Source organism: Gasterosteus aculeatus, unplaced genomic scaffold (assembly GCF_964276395.1).
Source record: "Gasterosteus aculeatus unplaced genomic scaffold, fGasAcu3.hap1.1 HAP1_SCAFFOLD_76, whole genome shotgun sequence".
Classification (NCBI taxonomy): domain Eukaryota; kingdom Metazoa; phylum Chordata; class Actinopteri; order Perciformes; family Gasterosteidae; genus Gasterosteus; species Gasterosteus aculeatus.
In genome coordinates this window covers 22,280-36,928 of record NW_027554931.1, presented here as the reverse complement: position 1 = coordinate 36,928, position 14,649 = coordinate 22,280, and the positions used below count along the sequence as shown (strand labels likewise).

The window sequence follows — 14,649 nt, the reverse complement described above, 5'->3', positions numbered from 1 at the left end:
ATGGGAGCAGACACCGGGGAGACTGACTGACTGTAAGTGAGTCACTCTAGGGAAGACTGCAGCTTTATGGCTTCTGTGGGCCCGAGGAGCCTGAAGGCAACACGTTTACTGGAACACACGAGCAGGCCACACTTTATTAGCAGAGTGTGGCTGCAGTATAGCGTGGTCTCTTAGAGCTCATTCCTCACATGTTAAACGCATTTCACAAGTTGGATCAAACCATGGATTTAGCAAAACATTAAAGAAATTAGATTATAGAGTCAGCCTTTTACAGATACTGCACACTTGAGATTGAGGTTTTCCATGTGACTTGCTCTTTCTTGTCAAGATGTATATACATGTCACATATAAATGATCACGTGTGAAAGCAGACATGAGACAAACCACCAGACTGATACAGTGCAGTGATTCCTAAAATCCAACTGTCAGCTTTGTCCTTGAATATTGGGAAGTGAGTCGTTACACTGTACTGACATACAACTGAATACAACAAAGAATCAATTTTCAGTTGAACATTAAGGCGTACAACTCAGAAATGTGTCCAACCCAAATGAATAACTTTGTTCCGGTTAAGTTCATTATCTGAGCAGAACTGTAAGTGCATGAACATACCTTACCTTTTATCTGTTTCACACTCCTTCTAATTTAAAAGAGTATCTTTCAAAAAAGGGAAACAACTTTAAAGTCATTTCTGAAAGTTCTGCAATACACAGGGCGGTGTACCTGACAGTGTGAGACAAAAGTGATCTTTGTGTGATAAGAGGCGGCGCCATGGCAGTGGCGTGGACACAACAATGAACCCTCCTTACGCGTGCTCACGCACACACACACACACACACACACACACACACACACACACAGATAAGCATCAACTCCATGCCTCCGACCCGGCTCTGTGTCCTCCTGCCTCTCTCTGCTCTCAACTGAAGACATAGAGGACACAGCTTGAGACGGGGAGACTGTGGGTACACAGTCCCCCCGTCTCAAGCTGTGTAGAAGAAGAAAAAAGGGTCATGATATTGTTCAATTGGTAAGAGTTGTAGCAAACATCTAACATATTGTTTCCACTGCTCTACATTTACATTTGCCTTTGAATAACTAATGATATATTTATTTACTGAAAATAGTAAAACACAAAAAAAATCTTAATTTTTCAATTTGAAAAACTAGTCCATGATTCAATTCATTTTATTTTGTATAGCCCAAGATCGCAAATTACAAATTTGCCTCAGAGGGCTTTATGATCAATTGTCTTATTACTACCTCAATCATACCAACCAAGATATCTCCAAAAATACATTCATGATCAAATGGATGCAGGTTTTATGACACAGTCAAAAAAACTGACAATGGCGTGTACAAACGGGGCAGGCCTATTGTACTGTCAATGGATGTTGGTAAGCTAGCTAACAATTTATACAGCCTATATTTAGTGTAGTGATCCAGTTGTGCATCTTCTCTGCATTCAGAACATCACAGCTTCCAATCCAAATGGTAAAACCATATTTAAATTCATGTGATACACTTGTTTTCTAGAAGGCACGTTGGCACGTTGATAAGAGTTGGAAAAGAAAAACATCCTTTCAGAAAACTATTTGTCACACAGCTTTTTTCCGACAAAGTCTGTGAATATTTGTTGACACCCGACTGAAAAAAGCCAGGAGTGCCTATGTGTCGGTGTGAGGGCGGATCAGATGAATGAAGTCTTCTTACCAAGACACAGCAGATAATGCCAGAGAGGCCACACTCGCTCCTATATCTCTTCTATCACACAATGCAACAGGATATAATGTCACGCAATAAGTGATGGCTCCCTCACCCACACTGGCAGTAAATTCCAGGAATAATCCACACACACACACACAATCACTTACAACCACGCACACTCACAAGACCCATGTAACAGCATTATACTTTGAGAGTAAAAGACATATTTTGAAGGGGAAATCCTCTCATCTGTGTGTGATTGGATTAGCCTAACATCGTAACCAGATTAAAGGAGACATGTAGGGGGACATCAAAATCACTTGAAACTAAATCAATCGTATGCGATGGCTGATAGACTGTACAGGCCTATTCAAACAATCACAATTGTCTATCTAATTACAGAATACGGGCACGGAGCACACTACAATAGGGAAACTACGGGGATGCAACACATGTGGGACGAGGCAAAACTGCTAAATGGCTAAAAAACAGACTTCTTACTTCTTTACCATATATTTAGGTTGTCAACAGTAGTGAAAGTAGGCAGTAATATGCTCAAGATATGAATGTCTAAATTAGTAATAATTAATTTCTCATACAAACAATCATTTTGGAATTGCTATATGAGTGTCTAAAAGAAGGGGATTCCAGCTTACATTTTAACAACCTTTCACTTGACACATCGCAAAAGGACACAAAATAAAAAAAATCCTCAGACACAGATTAGTCCCAATAGTCGGTCTATATAGACATGATGTTGAGAAGATATAAGCATTATACAAGGCAAGAAGATGGAATAAATACAGTGAATGATAAGGTAAACTGTTGAGAAGCAAAAATGTAGTTCCTGAACTATTTTACATACTTTCTTTAGCTACAACCAGGAAACAAGTCATACAACAAATCCCTCAACGAGCTCTCAGCTGCCAAAGCATTTGGTAGAAAGTGGGTGATCTTGTGTAATATTTCACGCAGTCAACATTTTGTTTTCCGACGTCTTAGCAATGTCACACCGTTTGCATCCTTTTCCCACATTAACCTAAATCATTCCAAACGGAGAAGGTTGTAAGATATAAAGCAGGTATGTTACTGCAGAAGGTACTGCTGTAATCAGGGTCCGATACATTTAATCAACTCAGGTAAGACACATATAGTTTTCTATTCCATTGCCTCATCAAACATTATTGTAACGTTCTAGTTGCCAATCACTCTGGTTGCAAGAGGCCGACAGAAAGTGTAGACGCCAAGTAGGAGAGTAATGGTATAAACCGCTACCTGCTATGTAGATAAACCTAAACATGAGTCAAACATAAACAACATAGAGGGCTCCACGTTGGGATTAATGGGAAACTCTAACCCCAAACAATGAAAGACTACGGTGATGTAGGTGGAGTAGAATGAACTATATCTAATTGAAACAGGTAGGAGAAGGATGCATTTGAGGAATCAATATATTGAGGTTGTACTCAAATACACTAGAGAGATGCAAACAAGAGTCCTACCTGAACCTGTGTCCATGATGTTGGACTGTCCTCGACGATCTGCAACCAGCCGTGATGAGCCAGGCATGCTGACTGGTTCTGAACGTACCGGCTGGATTCTGCACACATTCAGTATATGAGTAGATGATGTGAGGAGTTGTCTTAGGACTTTCATTTTTGCATTAAAAAACTTTCAGGTTTCTGATTGTGGTCTAGTTTTTAAAGTCACATCCAGCTTTGGTTAAATGCAGTCGGCTCGGAGTACAAAAAAGGCAGATTGTATTAGCCAAAATACAGTCTCGGACGTATAGTCTGACGATGAATTTGCTTTTTGGGGGTTTAAAATTAGCTTTAAAACTGGCTACTTCTCAACTGCAATATCACATTTCAATATGTAAATAGGATAGTAAACAATGGGCGGTGAATGGAAACGAAAGTCTTGCTTGTATTTATGCTCATTACAGTAGCCCCTTTGGCCTGAAGGTCTATCTGTCTTCAAGCCCCCCGGCCGATGGATTATGAGATTGTTGTTTTAGTGAGGCTTACACTAACGAAAATTATTATTATACATGCTCCTGTAAGGATAATTACTGGTAAGCCGTAATTCATGCATTTGTGGATTTGCACATTAAGATTGAAGCCTATGCACCTCCAAACCAACATTTTTACTAGAGGGTGGATTCCTTTTGATAGTTCGAAAGTACCTCAGTGTGTGTAGGTCCAGGTCGTCTGTATCAAAGTCCAGCAGTGGCCGTTGGACATCACTGGGACCCTGGGACTGAAGGACTGAGGAAGAAGAGGAGATGACTGTGGTCTGGCCTGAAGGGTGAAGAGTCTTAAACTGGAATTGGGGGCCCATCCAGAGGCGCCGATGAGGCCCTGTATGGGTCACAATTTCCACCTGGGAACACGATGGTAAAGATTAGTGAGGAGATAAGAGAATCATTTGTTGTTATCATGAAATTTTGCAGGAATCGCAGGGTCGCATATTACAAATGTATGTGCAAGTGACGACCAATGAGCGTCTCGTGAAGTACTTCTTCTACAAAGGCAAAATGGCACAAGCTATCTTTGCTCTTTCCCTGGACTGGCTTCGGCAAGAGTTTGTGACACAAGGTTCATCTAATCACCCAATGAATAGTTTTGGAATGTGCCTGTCCTTTTTTCAACTGATTCCAATGCTGGTTGCTCAATGTGTAAACAAATCACCTGGTGCATCTATTTATTGGAGGACGCAAGAACAAACTGACCTATATTTTCACCTAAAAAATGTATGTATCTCTCTTAAACATATTGTCCTTTGCTTATCCATTGGCAGTTAGTCAAGGATAAAGCCCTTGATGTAATTCTGAGAAGTCGCCCTCAGTGGATTAGACATGGTGGTTTGGGTGAATCTATGTACCAATACTCACCCTATACAGTACTCACATGAACTCAGTAACATGACACCCAACGAAGAGCTTGCTGTACTCTTGCACCACTAAAAGGTCTGAGGATGTTGTCAGAACTCGTCAGGGTCTTGTGTTTGGTGGGAGTGGTGGCGATATGATGGGAAGCCTTCCCAGAGGGTTAATAGGAGTGTGACACTAGCAATGGCATGACACACGAGGCTGAGGTGAGGCCTACTGGGAGAATAAGACGGCGCTGGCATGGCAGGCGGTCCAGGGGCGCCTAAGCTGAGTGGTACTCATGCTGGCTGAAAGTAGGATAAGAGAGGGATACGCCGTGGGTGACTCAAACTTTGGAGTAGTACTTCCTGCTGCATACTCCATCTCCTCTTTCCATTTACTGACCAAACATCTCCTGCCTCACATTCTTCACTCTCCCATCCTAAATCAGACTTTAAACTCCCCGCAGCACTCAATGCGCCACATAGTGTCTCACTGTTCATATTTCATTACATCTTTACTTCGTATGTGTTAGTCTCTCACCTCCCCCCTGAACTCGGCTAAGAGTTTTGCTTCATCTCTGGCAAACAGGTGCCAACATCTCAGACAAGAGTGAGAGCTCTGTTAATTATTCTGGCTCTATACACATTTATGCATATACCGGCTTAGATATAGGAGGTCTGTCACAGCTGGGCAAATTTGGCCGCAGAAGGAAGAGGGGGATTGTCACTTAGTGTGTGTGTGTGTGTGTGCTTTGCCAGTTAACACCATTAATGTCACGCCCAGCCGCGTAACTAGACAGCTGCCAGTGGGTTCACTTAGCAGTGGGATGGAGGACCCAGATGTTACAGTCCAGTGTCAACCCTAAACCCCCCCCTTCCTATCTCGACGCACCGAGCCAGTGACATGTTGCCACATATTTCCCCGTAATGCCTATACCCTCTCTAGACTGGGCAACATGTTACATCAAGTTAACTAATAGGCAATTGCCCAATTCTTTCCTTTTAAACATTCAACTGCCGATTATGTATGACCCTCAATGCAGTGGGCCTGAAGGATGCAAAAAGAAAAGGTGCACGCATTGATGGGTGTTTTTAATGACTACCAAGGTCCCAGCATGCTTCAAAAGTAATTGGGTTGAACTATGTATCGTCGGACCACGTCCTCTTCCCCCCTAAAACGGTCTTTTGTGGATCCGGAAGTGGATCAAAACCAATAATTAAGATGGATTAAGCGACTTTTCTTCAGGCCGAAGATCTTACTTTATTTATTAACCAGTGACATATATACTGATATTTCACATCATATTACTCACAAGGATTCCCCTTTATCCTACAGAAACTTTGTCAAAATAGACAAAGTACTTACAGAATTATTACACTTTTATCATTGGCATGCCATCATTGGAGCAACGGCCAAAAACCAGGCCTCAGGGACCAAGGGGAGGTGTCTATTCTTTATTGTCACACCAACAGCCACAATAAAAATCACAATAAACAGCACACACAAAAACTGGCCTAAAGGTGTTGGGCTGTGGGAAATTGTATTGGGCTGTAATACTTTAAGTAAAAAGTACACATTCCGTGATTTATGCAGTCCAACTATTGTTATAAGAAATCATAAATTGCTGCACTGGACACAGCAGGTTTGGTTGTCCAACGTCAGTCAGCAGAAGATCAACTGACAATGAATGGCGGCAAATGGCACAATGTCCCCAAGCTGGAGCACTGACATGGAGGAAAACTCACATTTCATTAGCGGAGAGCCGATTAATCCTAAATTCCAACTCAACGCCAAAATGCCTACTGATAATCTAATGAAGGCCACTGATATGATATAATGAAATCCACAAGACAGTACTCAGACTCTAATTCAACATAGCATATATGTATTTAGCATTTCACAATGCACCAACCTCCCCTGTACTAGATACGTATGTCCTAACCTTTCAAAAGTATTATGAAGGATTGGAAAACTGCCCTTCCTGCCTGATCTATAAACCTTTGTATTACTGTACTTTTATCTCAAAGCCATTGATAGTCTAAAATGTTTCCCAAAAGCTGGTGGCACACCATCTTGCTAAGGTACACAGAGCTGTACTGTTACATCTCCAACCAACGAGGAACACATTACTACCTTTACTCTGACAGGAAGTGGCCCAAAATCTAGGTTACTGCAATGGATAGTTTTGCTCCTGGCAAGCTATCATGGCTGATATGGACAAGGGCCTCTGCGGGGTAAGTGGGGTGCATTTGAACCAATCAATTATGCATGCAGTGGAATTATTGATGGTGAAAATGTAGTGGGTTACCTGCCAACACCAGAGATGAGTGCTTTGAGGGTTAACCAAGCTGAAAAGACCAAGGTGTGCGCTCTGGATCTTTTTAACATGGCCCAAACATTTCAGCACAATAAAAGATGCCTTTTTTGATGAGGAAGACGCCACAAAGTGTGTACTTAAAATGAGCAAGACGAGTAAATATTTATGGGTTCAAAGAATTACATTTCAAATACAAAATCCAAGATCCTGTAAAAGTTGAATGAATTGAAGACAGAATCCATGTGGGGAAAATGTAGCTTTTACAAGTGCTAATTCTGAACATTTTGTAAAATTCAAACATGATAATGTCTTCTAAATTGACAAATACTGAATGCAGTTTGGCCAACGTAATAAAGGTGCTGAAACAGAGTAAGCATCAATTTGCACAAATATTCCCTTTCTTTTTGTTTCCCTTTTGGTTTCTACCAGCTTCTGAGGGAAATTCTCACTGCACAAGTGCTATATCTGCTGTATATCTGCTTAATGCTCCACTATGTTTACCAACTCATCTCTTAGTTTGTCTGCCTGCTGTTTAGTCTTGGGACGATAGTTTCCACTGGGTTTATCAGAACCTTTCCCACAAACAGCCTCTTCTAAAGTTTGAAAAGGCTCTAGTGAAAGAGGAGTTGAGGCCAAAACACTGCACTAATAAAGAAGAGCGTAAGATGCTCAGCACTGAGGGTGATGATGGTAATAACCTGTGGACCGATCACTGAAAATTACTAGTTCTAATATGCTTTTTGACATGTATGTAAGATGTGAATTGGTGAAGCTTTAAGTTTAAATTAAACACCAAACATTTCCTCTGAACTAGAGCATGGTACTTCTCCAGTCCAAGGGGACAAAAACTGTTATTTGGTTTGGTTATTTAGAGCAACAAGCCTATTGCAAGTGTTCTCTTGAGTCAATAACCAAAGTTTAGGGAGCTTATTATCCCCAAATCTACCGATGTACTCAGCCCACCACACTACTCTTTGGGTAAGTGCCGGACCCTAATAAATAATTGTTTACAAGGATAACACTTTGTGGAGGTACCAGTTGGATGACGTAGGTAAACAAATAAATCAACTTATACAGAGGAGCAATAGAAAGTATTCTGACAGTCTGGCAAGGGTTACAGAATCCACTACAGATGAGATTCTTTGAGTTAAGGGGTCTAACCTGAGAGAGCCACTCCTCATCTCCCTGACCACTGTGGTCCGACGCCAGGCTGTCCGACGACTCGTGACGGGTGATCGGGCCTGGACTTCCAGGGGGCATCGCTGAGGAAACAAACACACACGCGGTTAAATGTTGACATGACAATTATGACATAAATTATGATATGACATTAAAGTAGGGAATCTTGTATTGTCATTGACTATTTACATAAATTAGCCTGTGAAGGAAAATCATTACTGACAACTAGCTCACCAAAGTGTATTAGAGTCATATGGGTTTGACTGACAGCCAATACCAATATATGTAGGCTGAAGTCAGTCCAAGCTACTATTTTATGCTGAAATATAAACAATATGGAAAAATCCCATTTATTTATTTCTCTCATATGGGAATATGGGTGCGTGAAAGCGTGTCAAAGTGTACAATAGAGTGTGTGAGAGAGAAACTGTGTGGTGTATGTGTGTTATAACAAGAGAAACCCAGAGACAGATGGGGCTCCTGCAGGCTTGAATAAGCAGGCGCGGAGAATGAGGCCTAATGTCAGAATCAGTCCTTTCTCTGTCTCTGGGATGGGGTTTGTTTAACACAGGAATGGCTAATAAACTTGTCGAGTCCACATCTGGAGCACAGGAGGTGCTTCTGTCTTTGTACACACACACACACACACGTGGCAGGTGTTCATAAGCTAGTCTGGTGTTTGACACTTTGTCACACCAGCAACCACCTCCTAATACAGTAGGAGGTCTGAGCTGAGCATACAACGAGAAAATCCCTCTGAAACTAAGAGAAATAGATGTCGATGTCAAAATCCCAGAGCGCAAATCAAACACTTCGGAGCAAAAATCTGTCTTGAGCAAGCTCGCGAAACTTGAACCTCCAGGATTAAGCATACAATTTAAATAGGATGCTCAGAACATCCGTGGCAAAGTTCAGATATTGTGGCCGACAATATCTCTGAGTATCCAGCCATTTTTAGTTCTTAATCGGTTTAATTTGTCTGTCCTATTTCTGCCTCCACTCCAAAATAATAAATGAAAGAGGAAAACGGAAACAAGTTTGAGGTCTTCACGGCACTGAAGAAAATGTAATTTACAGATCAACAGATAATTCTCACAGGGATTAATTCTCCGGAAAGCCTGGTGTGCTTTTATTTCTTTTCTTGAAATTGTGAATTCATAAGGGTCCTCGTGTCATTTTAGAATGGAAGAGAAAAACAAAGCCTGTGTTGTGTCCTATGCCAGACAAATCTTGTCGGACAGAGTTACTGATTACTCACATTTCCACTTCAGAGACGGTCAACAATATTACCAGAATATACCAAGAAACAATTACTGTGTCGAGAACCATGTTAATGTTCTCTCTCTCTCCTTCTCCCCTCTCTCACCCCTCTCCCCCCCTAATTAATTATTGATGTTCTGAAGCAGTTGGTGGACTGGCTGCATATCAGGTTTCCAGTGGGGGGGGGGGGGGCTGTCAATGGTCATAGCCCGGCTCCAGTGTGGGGAGCTATTGGTCATCCCTACGGGTCAAGAGAAGACACAACCTTTCTTTTCTCTGTGTGCGAGTGAGTGTGTGTGTCTTTGTGCACGTCAGGAGCCAGACTGACCGCAGCGGTTACAGCCACATCGGCGTGTCCGGAGAGCTGCTTTTACAATTACTGGCTCTTAAGAGACACAACGTCGATGTCATTTTACGGACAGCATTTTGTAAGTGCAAACTTATTGCACTGCAATCAAGAAAGGGACTCTGGATGCACAGTTTGATGGTGCACCACATATTTTGACAAATAAAAATAATCGTAGAGTTCCAAAAGTAACACCGAATTAGCACTGCATGATTGGTAAATAATATACTAGTGCTGGTAATTCTTATTAGATGAACACTTTATTTTTGTGCGCGAGAGACTTTCCCTGTTACCGGGTGATGCAAACTTTGTTTTCAGGAAAAGAAATGCTCTTCATAACCTCAGGTTTGAATTGTTTTGGTCTGTATCTATTTTAACAGCCCCGTTGATTAAAAGCTTTGTCTATGCCACAGTCTTTATTGAAGTCTTACATGAAGCAGGAGTCAGAACAAGAAGAAAGGCTGCCCGGGTATTGATGTAGCCGACCTCATGGGGCCAGAGGCCGAACGGGCTGATCTCCAGAGTTAGATAAGGTGCTAACAATCTGATAGATCTGGAGAGCCGGCCTCACGGTGGACAGAGAATAGCCGGCTTGTCTGGGCCTCCGCTCTGTTCACCTTGATCTCTCTCATTGGTTTTTCTTTAAGTTTCATTTAGTTCGTCTTCTATTTTTACCTTCTCTACATCATCTACTTCTCTACTGACCCGCCACACTTAGCTGCCAGAGATTTTGCTTGCAGGGCTCCCTCTCGACTGGTCCACCTGTCCCTCTTCCCACTTTCCTCTCCTCTCGCTTTCCTCTTTTGAGTAGTACTCTGACAGATAGGTGCTGGCACACTGACAGAATGAGATAGCTTAGTCATTATATATCATTCAAGGCGTATTTGACTGACAGTTCCTTCATTCAGCCAGTGCTACACTTACCCCATCCTTTCTCTGCCTCTCTTTGATTACTGACCCAGTCATGGCGCCATGGTTTCTCTTTACCAAACGCCTGATGCTCCAAGGCCTTCACTCTGGCCCTCTCGGTCGGAGCAATTAGATCTATTGACGGGGCTACTGTGGGCGGCCTGTCATGGGGCTCAAAGTCCCAAGAGAGTGACAGTGCCAGGGAGTCAGTCAGTCTCCACAATTAGCACATTATATGACGGGTAGAGAGGGGAGGGCGGGGGCCAAAAAGCATAGCCTCTATTACTGCCGTCCTTGCCTGACTCAAAGGAGCCAGCAAGATATCCAGGTGGTAAATTATTCACCGGTTTGTTTGCTTCAGAGCAACTCTGCGGCCAGGGAAAGAGGTGTTGGAAAACATACTGCGGGCAGTTAGGTAAATATCACGCTGAAAAAACTCACTCTGAATAAAAAGGCTAAATGTAGCTAATGGGAGTGTGAAAACCTCACATTCATCAAAGTATAGCTTCTGTTATGATAGGGATTGGAGAAGTCGTTCTGTTATTACGCAGGTCTAACACCTCTGGCCAAAAAGAAAAGCCATTCAAACACTTGCCAAATAGACAAATGAGTACTTTTGGAGACGCAGACAGGAATCCTGTTATTCCACCTTGGCTATAGATAGAGGATTCCCAAAACACTAAAATCTTGGCTCCAGACCGCTTTTATTCAGCCAGATCACACGACTACATCTCCTCTATTTTGAGAGTATACTGTATAACGTGTGCCTCCTTCTCCCTTATCTCTCCGGGCCAGTGCTGCAAGTTGCTGTCCTCTGCAAGGCTGAGTGCTGCCAGTAGCTACTACAGATGGACAGGTGGAGATAGTGACCATGAAGTGGCGCCACTGCTGCCTTTTATCATCCCGTCCTGGAGGCTCCGGTCTGGCCTGACCCCGGCCCTTCCTCTCCCTTTCCTATTCCTTTCCCTGCATACTGCATTTTTAATCAGCATGGGTCATCCAATATAGAGCCACGAGACCAGAAACCATGGCCTGCCAATCAAGCGCTGGCACCTCTTTGCCTTGTGTCACCTTTTTATGAACAGTATCCGTTCGTTAGACAATTAGCTGTGGGGGATATTAATCTCTTACCCTCATTCTTTGACTTTTCCAGTCAGGAGAGCAGAGGTGGGTGACAACATTCAGCCTTGTTACCTTAGTGCATGGGATGCCTGCTCTACTTGGTGAGCTCACAGTGCGCCCCATTGCTGTTATCTTCTGGTCATATTTCCTTTCTCGCTACTTGTTCTCTCTTGTGATTGTTTTAAAGTGCAATGTAAATCAGACCTAGATTTGTTCTGCAAAAAACTATGCGTCTTTCTAGTTTAATCCGCAGCGGCATGATGCAGACGCTCAGCGAGAGGCAATTCGACAAGGGGCGCATGGCTGTGCTGTAATTTATCCTACGGTCAAATTGACTTTTTCTCCTGGATCACTTCTCTGTCGCGCTGCCAAGCCCTGGAGGACGCGGCAGCAGAGAAAGCGCTGGCAAGGGGACTCATGCTGAGAACGAGGATGTGGAGAGTTTGTGCTCCGGTTGAAAGGCGCAGAAGTGGAAGGTTGCACTCCAAGAGCATCTCGGCCGGTGTTGTTGGTGTCCGGGACGCCGGCCCCGAGGGAAAATGGCAGGAGCACAGGAAGTGGGTAGAGAGCTGAACAATTATGCTTATGGCGTCGTGACCTCCCATTGGTTCACACTTGGCTGGTTTGGGGAATGAAGAGACGCGGCAGTGTTATCTGGCTATTGTTAATTGGATGTAAATGTTAATGCCATGAATCTCTCTCATTATGCAGCCACTTCCATTGCCCAGGCTGGCAGAGAGAATGGTGGAATAAGCTGACGCGCATGCCCCTCACTCTAACGTGTCCTTATCGCGCTGACACTAGGAGGGACCATTAGCACTAATTTGAGAAAATATCCTACCAGTCAGACCTGGAGCACTGTAGTGGTCAACGGAGACGAGTACAGAGATTAGGGTAAACACAGCTACCACTTGCCCTGCAGCAGCCGAATGAGATAATTACAGATTTTGTGTGTTTATAATTATGGAGCGAGCTCAAAACGCCGGCCTGTTCCAGGGGGTGGATTGATTCCGTGTGTGGCCATCCGTGTGCACTCTTTGCTTTTGCGAATTGGCCTTTCAGAAGGCAACCTAAAGTGCTCTGTACTTGTTATTGAATTAGAGAGTTTAGGGTGTCAGCTAATTGGTTTTGAGGACGGCATCTCAAAGACATTGTGCGACCCTGCCCCGAAGGCGGCATGTAGCGTGGGCGGCAAATGAAGGATTCAAGGTGAAGGACCAAACAGAAGAACAGCAATGACTTCTGGCAGGGCTCAGAACATATGAAAGGGTAGAAATGGTGGAAGTATCCTTCACCAAAGTTATTGAGACAGGACATGTTATGGCTGCTGACTGGAGAAGTCTCTTCTCAGCATGTGGCTCCAATAAGAGGCGGTGGACTGGCTTTCAACACAGCCAACATGGATAATCAGCGGGGAATAGGGGTCACCCCCTTGACTAATGCTGCGTACGGAACATAGAGGAGAGAACATGGCTGCGTTAGCCTGTGCAAGCAAAACATACACAGACCTACATGTTAGAGATTTTTGATGATAGGTACATAAACAACATAGTTCATGCAGCACAGGCTAATATACCAATAGCATCAATGCCATGGTATTCATTTTTTTGTTTGAAAATAATGCTACTAATAGTACTTTGACTAGTTAATTTAACAATAGTGGGTTAGGTTAATAAGCTAAATTGATAAAGTTGATCAATTAGCATAGCATTTTCGTAATAACAATTGATGAGTGCAGAATTGAGCACAAAAGAAAAGGGATAATCAAAAAACCTAAGAATATTTAGCTAAATAAATAATAAATAATAAATGAATAATAATCAAATGTATCCCAAAAGTATATCTGTGTTGTCCATACTTCTTTAAATATTGAAGGAAATTCAGATACAATCCTAATAAAATGTACCAATGTCTCAGTGAAAACTGTGGCAGACTTTGTGATGGTATTCTGACCTTCTGGCCATGTCAGGCTACATGATATCGGTTTAAACAGAACATTCCAGAGCCTCAGCCTGAGGGAGACCAAAAATAAGTGACAAATGGAACACGAGGTTATAGATTTGTCTGGTTCCCAGGGATGCAATGTACACTGCTGCCTGCCATGCTGCTGTCATTTTTATTATTTTTTAAGCTTGGCTTGTAAAACTGCCCTGAGCCTGTGTATTTCTTTTAACAGGATTATATTTCTGTCACATGCTCAAAGATCACTTGTGCAGTTTAGAGTAGGTGCTTTAACAGTGTTGTAATGCGGAATACAAATCAATTTTCGAACACATCACTCATGCATTGATTTGTATTGGCCTGACTTATGTATTTATACGTAAACATATATATTCCTGAAATGTTACTTTGCATCCTATAAAAACAGAACTTGATCATATGAAAAGCCTTGTTTATGGAAACCAATGAGCACATAAAGGAAGATTTTTGTGCTGCTTACCAGCCAGAAGATACTGATAGTACTGCACCAGGTCTGAGGCCAACACCAAGGGGTGGTTGGTATTGAAGGGAGGCTGCAGCTCATTCCATTGTGGAGTCCTGCTCCAAAAGACAAATCAACCATGAGGCAGACCGTATGAGAGGCACTTTTTCAAGGATCAGGTGGTCGACAAATTGTTACCTGGCTAGAGTCCAGCAGGCCCTTGGACAGGTGCTGAGCTCCAGAGGTGTGTCATCACTAATCTTCTGAGCCGTGCTAATTGGCCGTGGCTCCAGGACATGCTCCACCATGTTACCATAGCAACTGATGATGTACAGCGAGTCGACGACAGACTGCCTGGTCTGATCTACGATTGGGACGGAAAATAAGACATAATCTGCTAGTTAAAATGGTTGTTAAAACATTGATTAAAATAAGGAAGGAGAAAGTGCAGACAGTTATACTTTTGTCAAGATGTTGTATATATTGGAATCTGGGAAAGATGTGTTGACTTTGCC

General features: G+C 42.8%; 1 protein-coding gene across 2 annotated transcripts in view; it reads right to left on the bottom strand.

Moving 5' to 3' along the window:
- Positions 1–1,002: 1,002 nt before the first annotated feature.
- LOC144395112 (BCAS3 microtubule associated cell migration factor-like) overlaps positions 1,003–14,649 on the bottom strand; it is a 29,791-nt gene continuing 16,144 nt past the window's right edge. For both annotated transcript variants that reach the window (XM_078098065.1, XM_078098064.1), the window contains 5 exons: positions 14,333–14,498; positions 14,153–14,250; positions 8,058–8,158; positions 3,893–4,089; positions 1,003–3,307 (listed from right to left, as the gene is read on the bottom strand). In XM_078098065.1, coding sequence (XP_077954191.1) covers positions 3,154–3,307; positions 3,893–4,089; positions 8,058–8,158; positions 14,153–14,250; positions 14,333–14,498 — 716 coding nt within the window. In that variant the 3' untranslated portion in view covers positions 1,003–3,153. The remainder of the gene's footprint in view (positions 3,308–3,892; positions 4,090–8,057; positions 8,159–14,152; positions 14,251–14,332; positions 14,499–14,649) is intronic.